This window comes from Nymphalis io, chromosome 23, assembly GCF_905147045.1.
Source record: "Nymphalis io chromosome 23, ilAglIoxx1.1, whole genome shotgun sequence".
Taxonomy (NCBI): Eukaryota; Metazoa; Arthropoda; class Insecta; order Lepidoptera; family Nymphalidae; genus Nymphalis; species Nymphalis io.
In genome coordinates, this window is record NC_065910.1 from 8,346,965 (window position 1) to 8,357,099 (window position 10,135).

General features: G+C 36.4%; 1 protein-coding gene across 1 annotated transcript in view; it reads left to right on the top strand.

Moving 5' to 3' along the window:
* The window catches only part of LOC126777499 (structural maintenance of chromosomes protein 5), a 32,099-nt gene extending 22,332 nt beyond the window's left edge, over positions 1-9,767 (top strand). The window contains exons 13-19 of the mRNA XM_050500510.1: positions 1,051-1,134; positions 2,228-2,449; positions 4,948-5,057; positions 5,585-5,702; positions 6,023-6,180; positions 6,588-6,705; positions 8,209-9,767. Coding sequence (XP_050356467.1) covers positions 1,051-1,134; positions 2,228-2,449; positions 4,948-5,057; positions 5,585-5,702; positions 6,023-6,180; positions 6,588-6,705; positions 8,209-8,370 — 972 coding nt within the window. The 3' untranslated portion in view covers positions 8,371-9,767. The remainder of the gene's footprint in view (positions 1-1,050; positions 1,135-2,227; positions 2,450-4,947; positions 5,058-5,584; positions 5,703-6,022; positions 6,181-6,587; positions 6,706-8,208) is intronic.
* Positions 9,768-10,135: the final 368 nt, after the last annotated feature.

The window sequence follows — 10,135 nt, forward strand, 5'->3', positions numbered from 1 at the left end:
CTCATCAGATATTCTACCGCAAAACAGCAATACTTGATATTGTTGTGTTCCGGTTTGAAGGGTGAGTGAGCCAGTGTAATTACAGGCACAAGGGACATAAAATCTTAGTTCCCAAGGTTGGTGGCGCATTGGATATGTAAGCGATGGTTGACATTTCTTACAATGCCAATGTCTAAGAGCGTTGGTGACCACTTACCATCAGGTGGCCCATATGCTCGTCCGCCTTCCTATTCTATAAAAAAAAAAAAAAATAACTCTTAAAGTCTGCCGGAGTTTTTAATTGGTGGTTAAGCTACGACTCTCTTCAATCTAATTATAAAGATAATTGATTTAGTACCTTTGAGTTATGTACTATTGGTATGGTAACACACTACGATAAATGTTTGCAATATAAAGTTGCCAAATATTTCATTTTAAGAAGTAAAAAATAATCTGAATGGAATTTAATAGTGTTTCATTAGTACCTAATCAACTATATATAGAATTTCATCTATGAATTGAAAGTTAATAAGGTAAAATATCCGCTAAAAAGTTACGGATACGGATTTTTCTTTAGAATCCGTATCCGTGATACGGATATCCGGCACATCACTGATTCAGAGGAATTATAAAATTGCTAAACATTATAAAAGTAACGCTATGCACACCACATATAGCCAGACTGACCCATATTTACTGGTGGTAGGGCTTTGTGCAAGCTCGTCTGGGTAGGTACCACCCACTCATCAGATATTCTACCGCAAAACGGCAATACTTGATATTGTTGTGTTCCGGTTTGAAGGGTGAGTGAGCCAGTGTAATTACAGGCACAAGGGACATAAAATCTTAGTTCCCAAGGTTGGTGGCGCATTGGCTATAAGCGATGGTTGACATTTCTTACAATGCCAATGTCTAAGAGCGTTTGGTGACCACTTACCATCAGGTGGTCCATATGCTCGTCCACCTTCCAATTCTATAAAAAAAAAAAAAAATATTTTGCATTTACAAATATTTCTCTCAGATGTTTTTTCTTGTTATCTTATTATCTATATAATGGTTTTTTTTTTTCAGATGAAATTAGAAATGACAAGAGTAAAAATAAATGAATATAAATCTAAATTCAGGAAATCTGAGAGCGAACTAGAAGAGCTCAAGGTAAACATTATATGTGTGAAATTATTTTGATGTAATAAATGTAAAATATTAAAACTTTTGTGTATATGTAAGTGGGCAAGCACCACTGAATTTTCATGTGCTTAATTTGTGATTATAATTCATCTCGTGCTTCACGGTGAAGGAAAACATCGTGAGGAAACCTGCATGTGTCTAATTTCATTGAAATTATGCCACATGTGTATTCTACCAAGCCGCATTGGAGCAGCGTGGTGGAACAAGCTCCAAACAGTGGGACATTAACAGGCTGTTACTGTATATGTAATGTCTCTGCAAAATGTCTAGAGAATAGGTTTCTGTCGTGTCACTTGAGAACACACTTAATTTGTCATTAAATTTCGGACTCATACTGTTGGGTAGAGCTTTGTGCAAGCTCGTCTGAGTGGGTACCATCCACTCATCAGATATTCTACCGCAAAACAGCAGTACTTGGTATTGTTGTGTTCCGGTTTGAAGGGTGAGTGAGCCAGTGTAATTACAGGCACAAGGGATATAACATCTTAGTTCCCAAGGTTGGTGGCGCATTGGTGATGTAAGCGATGGTTAACATTTCTTACAATGCCAATGTCTATGGGCGTTGGTGACCACTTACCATCAGGTGGGCCATATGCTCGTCCGCCTTCCTATTCTATATAAAAAAAGTAAATCTTTCTTTATGTTATGTCATCACAAATAAAATTCAAAAAACCGATGGTAATTAAATTTGACATTGTGGTAGGGACATGTATAAGTGTTCGGTCCAGGGGCGTATTTGCTTTCTTGGCAACTGTAGGCCTATGAAAGATAATGTAAAAATGAATTACAATTATATTAGGTATTCTTTTTAACATTTGGGGTTTGGAAGTAGTCGCGTCCTACACGCGACTATTTCCAAAAAAACTTCGTTAACCTAATTTTGTTGTCCCATAAATTTTCCGCCGCCCTAGGCTCGGGTATAACCGGGAAATCCGCCCTTGAATTAATATGGACGGTGTCGGAGGTGACAATGACAGGTGTATTAATTGGAAATCGAAAATTGGAAATATTTTCTCCGATGAAATTACCAACAAGCCGTTAAGAATGTTTTTTTTTTCAGGAGCGAGTACAAAGCAAGGAAATGCAGATACAGCAGCTGACTTTGAAAGTTAACGAGTGCATAACGCAAATAAAGCGTATTTGTAATAATAAATTGCCTAACGATCCTGACTTCCCTTACGCTGTTCAGTTTGATGCATTGCCGATGGATTTGATACAGTTGCAGGCGCACCACTCTGAGCTGGAGACAAGAATGAACGCCATCAACCCTGGAGATACACAGGTTTCTTTTATTATTCAAATATTTATTGATATTCTTGGTATCTCGTATCAGAACTTGGATCTCATATTAGATTCATTCTCATACCGCAACCGCAACCGCAACAGCCTGTGAATGTCCCACTGCTGGGCTAAAGGCCTCCTCTCCTCTCTTATTCCACCACGCTGCTCCAATGCGGGTTGGTAGAATACACATGTTATTATTATTCATGTTGTTGTTATTCATTCTCATATTAGATTATATTTGATTTAAAAAGACACGCCAGTCATGTTTGCCTATAGACACTTGCATTGCAAGAATTTGAGCGAGTCAGTCCGTAGATTGACATTATTTCTCTTGTGCCGGTAATAATTCTGGTCCAATCTCATGCTCAATAGCAATATGTATAACGTATCGATGTTGATTGGATTTGAGTGGATTCGTGAAATAATTGCGTTGTTTTGAATGTCGGCAAAGTTTTCACTGAACTTTGGAAGTAAAATAAATAGTATTGTATTATATACAATGATATACGGTCTCACTTATAAACGTTGTTTAGCTTGAAGCGCATAGGTACAAATAATTTACTGGTGGTAGGGCTTTGTGCAAGCCCGTCTAGGTAGGTACCACCCACTCATCAGGTATTCAACCGCAAAACAGCAGTACTTGTTATTGTTGTGTTCCGGTTTGAAGGGTGAGTGAACCAGTGTAATTACAGGCACAAGGGACATAACATCTTAGTTCCCAAGGTTGGTGGCGCATTGGCGATGTAAGCGATGGTTAAGGCCTCTGCCTCGAATTTTGCGGGCAGCGGGGCGGCGGCGGCGGCGGCGCGGCAGCGGAGCGGGCAACGCATACCTGTTCTCCAAACTAGCGGGCAGATCGCGCGGCACTATAGCGGTGTAGTGTTGTGTTCGTGGTTGTGTTGTCGAGATATTTGTTTTTATTCGCGAACGAAATGTCTGAAAAACGGCGACATCTTTTTGATTCAAATTTATTCCTAACGCTCGATTTATTGTGGGCAAAAGAAGAAGTGGATCCCTACTATAGGGCAAGGAAAATAAATGGCGAGTTTTATCGAAATTATGAAGAACAGAGACAAAATCCCGACAAATTCTACGACTAATAATTGGTTAATTATTCTTCTATTTTTATGGTTCACATATTTGCTGTTCCATATGGGTGTCCTCTCAAAGATTGCCGAAATAATTAGCTCTTGCACGTCCGAAGACATTTTGATACGTCACAAAAAAAATGTACAACACTATACCTACAATGCAGACGCGCAACGCGGGCGGTCACCGCTTGACTGGAGTGCACCGCTCGTTGCCCGCCCCCGCGCCGCTCCTGCACCGCTGTATTCGAGGGCCGGTCCATTTGATTATACGCGTAAGATCCTGCCGCTCCCGCGCCGCCGCCGCCGCCGCCCCGCTGCCCGCGAGATTCGAGGCAGAGGCCTAACATTTCTTACAATGCCAATGTCTATGGGCGTTGGTGATCACTTACCATCAGGTGACCCATATGCTCGTCCGCCGACCTATACTATAAAAAAAGAGTTCATGATTGATTACCAAATCGTATGGAAAAGGTATATCTAGGGTTTGTTTAACCTTCTAACCTTGTATTATGAACGTTGTATACAGTAATAAGTGAAAGGTATATCACAGACAAATCTACTTGATTTTTTATTTAATACCAGTACATTTTATTTTATTTATTATTTAACATACAGCATAATATAACACATAAACATTTGGTAACAAAATAAGTCTCACATAAGCCAACAAAGTTTCCACTTTAACATTGAAACATGGAGTGAACCTAACCAGAACAAGTTATTTAGCAAGTATTAAAGTATATAAAATAAAGTATTGACAAGTGATTTAAAAAGCAAAACAACAAATAAAAAATACGATAAGAACATTAATGACAAATACAGTTTTTTAAGGCTTCTAAGAATTTAAATAAATTTACGTTAAAGATATCTATATTAATGTAACGTTTATTATCCCGTCCCCCGTAACAGCCTGTGAATGTCCCACTGCTGGGCTAAAGGCCTCCTCTCCTCTTTTTGAGGAGAAGGTTTGGAGCTTATTCCACCACGCTGCTCCGATGCGGGTTGGTGGAATACACATGTGGCAGAATTTCAGTGAAATTAAACATATGCAGGTTTCCTCACGATGTTTTCCTTCACCGTAAAGCACGAGATGAATTTAATCACAAATTAAGCACATGAAAATTCAGTGGTGCTTGCCCGGGTTTGAACCCACAATCATCGGTTAAGATTCACGCGTTCTCACCACTGGGCCATCTCGGCTCATTTATTATAATTGTCAGCAAACAAACAAAGCAAAGCAACAAGGTAAAATGTATATATATTTTTTGTGTTACACTCAGAATATATCCAATTTCAGACCTCATTTAGTTATTATATATGACTATGATGCTTAAATTGTAAGCCGTGACAAACCGATAATATATTCAGAATTATATTTTAAAACTAATTAATTACTGATTTTTAGATTATCAAAGAATATGAAGCGAAAGAAAAAGAAATCGCCGAATTAGAAGAACAAGAAACAAAAATACAAAACAAAATCATCAAGATGCAGAACTTCATAAATCAATTGAAGTGAGTTTCGTGTATTAAAAGAGAAGTTTTTGTGAACGGTGTTTAGTGTAATGTTTGGCGTAGGACGTCACAGTTTGCTATTATGTCATAAAAGTAACCGTGACAGCCTGTGAATGTCCCACTGCTGGGCTAAAGGCCTCCTCTCCTCTTTTTCAGGAGAAGGTTTGGAGCTTATTCCACCACACTACTCCAATGTTGGTTGGTGGAATATAAATGTGGCAGAATTTCAGTTAAATTAGACACATGCAGGTTTCCTCACGATGTTTTCCTTCACCGTAAAACACGAGATGAATTATAATCACAAATTAAGCACATGAAAATTCAGTGTTACTTGCCCGGGTTTGAACCCACGATTGTCGGTTGATATTCACGCGTTCTTACCACTGGGCCATCTCGGCTCTTTTTAATAAAATTCTATCAATAAAAGAATTTCATAATAAAACATAATTTGGTTACATATATATATCACTGCACCATTCTTAGAATTAAACAATGTATATATATATATATATATATATTTTTATCAGGAATCAATGGCTGACGGATGTTCAACAATTGATACACAATATAAACGTCAATTTTACGGAAATGTTTAAAAGAGTCGATTGTGCCGGCGAAGTTAAACTTGAAAAGGGCGATAATGAAGTAAGTAAATAATTTTTATCTGAACGGTGCTTTCCATGTGTTACATATTAAGTAACAAAGTTCACATGTTAAGGAAGTGGTTGCATATTGTTGGGATAGATTTACGCTTCAAGATTTTCATTTTATTATCTTTTGAAACTGAAAATGAAATATCCAACCTTTATCCAAATGTAATGTTATTTTTAGAATTTAGTTATGTGTGCATGCTGCGAGTCCAAATGTAAGTGTTGTACCACGAGTCAATACCGACCCAGCTCGCCTCCTCAGCCTTCAGTCTGGCGGTCGGTTTTCTCTTCTGACACAATACGCTCATCCTACAGGACGACTTCAGCGCGTACGGCATCGGTATCTGGGTGAAGTTCCGCGACAAGGAAGAAATGATGCAGCTGTCGCGGAACACGCAGTCGGGCGGAGAGCGAGCCCTCACCACCGCGCTCTACCTGCTGTCGCTGCAGAGCCTCGCCTCCGTGCCCTTCCGGTGAGTCCCTCGGCCCTACCACCGTCATCGTTACCGTCACTGTCTAAAGGTTTATGGATGATAGCACACCTTGGGAATGAGACGATCGCCGCATGGTTATTTCTCTCTACTTTTTCTTGTAAAGGAAACATGACACATGTAAAAAAAAAAAAAACCCGCTGAGTTTCTTTCGCCGGTTCTTCTCGGGGCTCGGTGTTTCTTTTCCGAACCGGTGGTAGCTTCTGATATGACTATCAATAAGCGAGTGTAATGCTTCAATATTGAATAAATAATTTTGATTTTGTCACCGTCACAGATACACACGCTCTATAGTGACTACGCTCTATGCGCTGACTGTGTACTTGTTTCTCGGATATACATCGCCAACTAGCCGTCAGTTTGTATATGATAAAAATTTGTTCTTGCAGGTGCGTGGATGAAATCAATCAAGGTATGGACACTGTGAACGAGCGCAAAATGATTCAACTACTAGTCAAAGAGACGACCGATTTACAAAACTCGCAGTACTTCTTGCTAACACCGAAGGTAAATATGATCAAATTAACGATTTTTTTTTTATTCCACCAACTCGCATTGGAGCGGCGTGGTGGAATAAGCTCCAAACCTTCTCCTCGAAATGAGGAGAGGAGGCCTTAGCCCAGCAGTGGGACATTCACAGGCTGTTACGGATAACGATTTTTATCTTATATATTTTTTTATAATACGAATTCGAAAGTGAGTTTGTCCGTTATCCGTAGTGTAAAAATTTTCACTTTGCAGTTATAAAAATTCAAACACTTCTCCGTCTTAACGATTTTATTATTTTAATACAACTCAATATGATATCAACAGTGTTAACAACCAGCTTGTTTCACAGCTCAATGATGATTGCCGTTCTTACTTTTAAAGCACAAAAACGAGAAATTATATCAAGTGCTCAACTGACTCATAATAATATAATATTCACCGAAACCGGTAGTCAAAATAGAGCTACAACTAACAAAAATACGAAATATTTAAATATGCTATATAATAATGAAAGAGTAAAATTCACGTTTTGTAGTAAATAGAAAAATAATATAAATTATAATTTATTTCATTACTTTCATTATCATTATTACATTATGGACCGACCAAATAAAAACAACTGTTGGCGGTCCTTTGCATGAATGCACGAGGCTTACCACTGACAGGGACATACGGCGCAGGCTCGTGAGGCGAATGACATCTGCGCCGAATAATTTATAATATCATGGCGACCACGACGAAGAATCACGACGAAGAAGAACATTATTTTCATAATGCAGACTTATTTTAATGGGCGCGGCTATTTTTTACAAAATGCTCAACACTTATTTGAAATTAAAACACGATTATTTTATCAAGCTAACAGTAACTAGTTCTCAATAAAATCTGTTCAGTGTGAGTTTATAATTAATTAATAAGTAATATCAAATACTCGTACGAGCATGATATAGTCGAATCCTGATCCGAATTTTCATTTCAAATATTTTTTGGTTAAAACCTAATGCAAGTGATTTTAGCCTTGTGTGTTGATGATTGAAGAAACGATATGGCCAAGTAATATGGAACACTTGGGTCTTAATTGAAGACTGCTTTTTATAATCAAATTTTAGTTTTTATGTGATTAATTTGTGCAAAGGAAACATTGAACAGCATCAAATAACCTTTATTTTTTTATAGTATAGGTAGGCGGTAGCATATGAGCCACCTGATGAATGACATTTGCATTGTAAGAAATGTTAACCATCGCTTACATCGCCAATACGCCACCAACCTTGAGAACTAAGATGTTATGTCCCTTGTACTTGTAATTACACTCGCTCACTCACCATTCAAACTAGAACACAACAATACCAAGTACTGCTGTTTTGCGGTAGAATATCTGATGATTGGGCACATAGCCCTACCACCAGTAAAAACATTCCACCAGTATAAACATAATCTACAAACATTCTGGAAAGATGATGACATTTACTATTACTATTTCTTAAAGAAATGAATTATTTTTTTTTATTATTATTCCAGTTACTCCGAAACCTCGAGTACAACGAAAGCATAATGGTTCACACAATTATGAACGGGAAAGAGCTTATGAACTACAAGGACTGGAAATATCGATCATTCCTTCAAAAAGCTCGAACGTATCGTTTACCTTCTACTTTAAGAAATTATAAAAGTTCTATGTGAGTCCATTTATTTTATTATATATAATATATATCATGATGTTACTGCGTAGTCATTCAAAGATATATTTTAATTAAATATATATATGTTTGATATGTACTTGCATATTGTTATTATAGAATTAATCTTTGGTATTGTTGTCTTTAGTTATATAAATTGTTTAATTATTCATTTATCATGTCATCTGTTAAGCATTTATCAAAGTATTATTACGTTTTAGAGCAAACCAATCTGAAAAAAAATACTGCAAATTTATGTTTGTTTAATTCGTCATAATATTTTAGTCTGATTGAAATTTTAATGCCATATATCATTATTTGACAGTATAAATTGTGTACGTAAACCCAAAGATACTTAGTTTTAATATTTAAATAAGCTTTTAGTATATAAGTAATGGCTATCGTGAAATGTACAATGTTACCACTGTTAATGTTAAGATGGAGTGCCATAGAGCCATTTTTATTATTTCAATTTAATAATGTCAAATGGTATTGTACACTATTTATTTTTTATTTTATGCATTTATTTTTTACTCGGCGTATTATTTGATGTACTTATATATTATTTTTTAAAATTAATATTCGCTACAATCTTAAGCTCTGCGGATCTGGCGTCAGGGTATGGTACGTATTGACTATTTTTATTGATAATAAATTAGATTTATATATGTATATATATTATTGGACGCAGTGTCGCAGGTGTCCGACGCGTTTGTATACAAATATTTGTCCTGAGCTTGGTGTCGTCCTCCTTGTGCCTAAAATGAATCCCAAGAAATATTATATATGATAATCTTTTATTGTAGAATATTTTCATCTGAAGTATTAAATGGTCTATCATAGGGTTGGTAATTCGTCTTAGTGTTACGGTTATCAAAAACTATTTTGACTTATGTAATGGATATTTTATCGCAGTCTTGTAAATACTTGACCAATGAGAACTCTAGTTCTCTCGAAACATCTCGAAAGTAGCGGCTCAACGTTATACATATTGAAATATTTTTTTTAATGTAACAGAGTAATAATATTTATGTTTATTCATCAATTATTAGAACAACAATAAAGTAGAGATAAAGACAAACATATCTTAGTTCTAAAATTCAAAATAACTGATCGTTAGTCCGCCTCTATAAAAGTTCAGCGGCGCAGCATTATTGATTATCTGTAGTCGTAAATAATTTGAACACAAACGTAACGCTCACGTATCATAATCATCATCATCTCAGCCGAAATACGTCCACTGCTGGACAAAGGCCTCCCCCAAAGATTTCCACGTGAGCCGGTCTTGCGCTGCCCGCATCCAACGGCTTCCGGCTCACGAATATAAGTAATTTTTTTGAATTATCTCCCATTTACATGATGGTTTAGCTTATTCTTATTTTGAATGAAATATATATATATATATATATATATATATATATATATATATATATATATATATATATATATATATATATGTATATATATGAGACATAAACGTATCAGTAAAGAAATGAGCGTTACGATAGATAATAATGAGTTTATTATGTAAACTTATTTATGGAGACAGTCGTACAATCGTAGTTTGGTACGTTATCGCACGCGTAACACGTACAATTACTTTATAAGTTAGAGACTAGTTGCCATCATAAAACTTGAGGGTAGGCGCATTTATCAGTATATTGCACAAAGAAATGCAAAACACACGCGACATAATTCGAAATTACTAAATACCAATTTCCACATTTTTTTTTTCTTCAAAAACGCAAAAATTTCCTGTAAATCTCTAT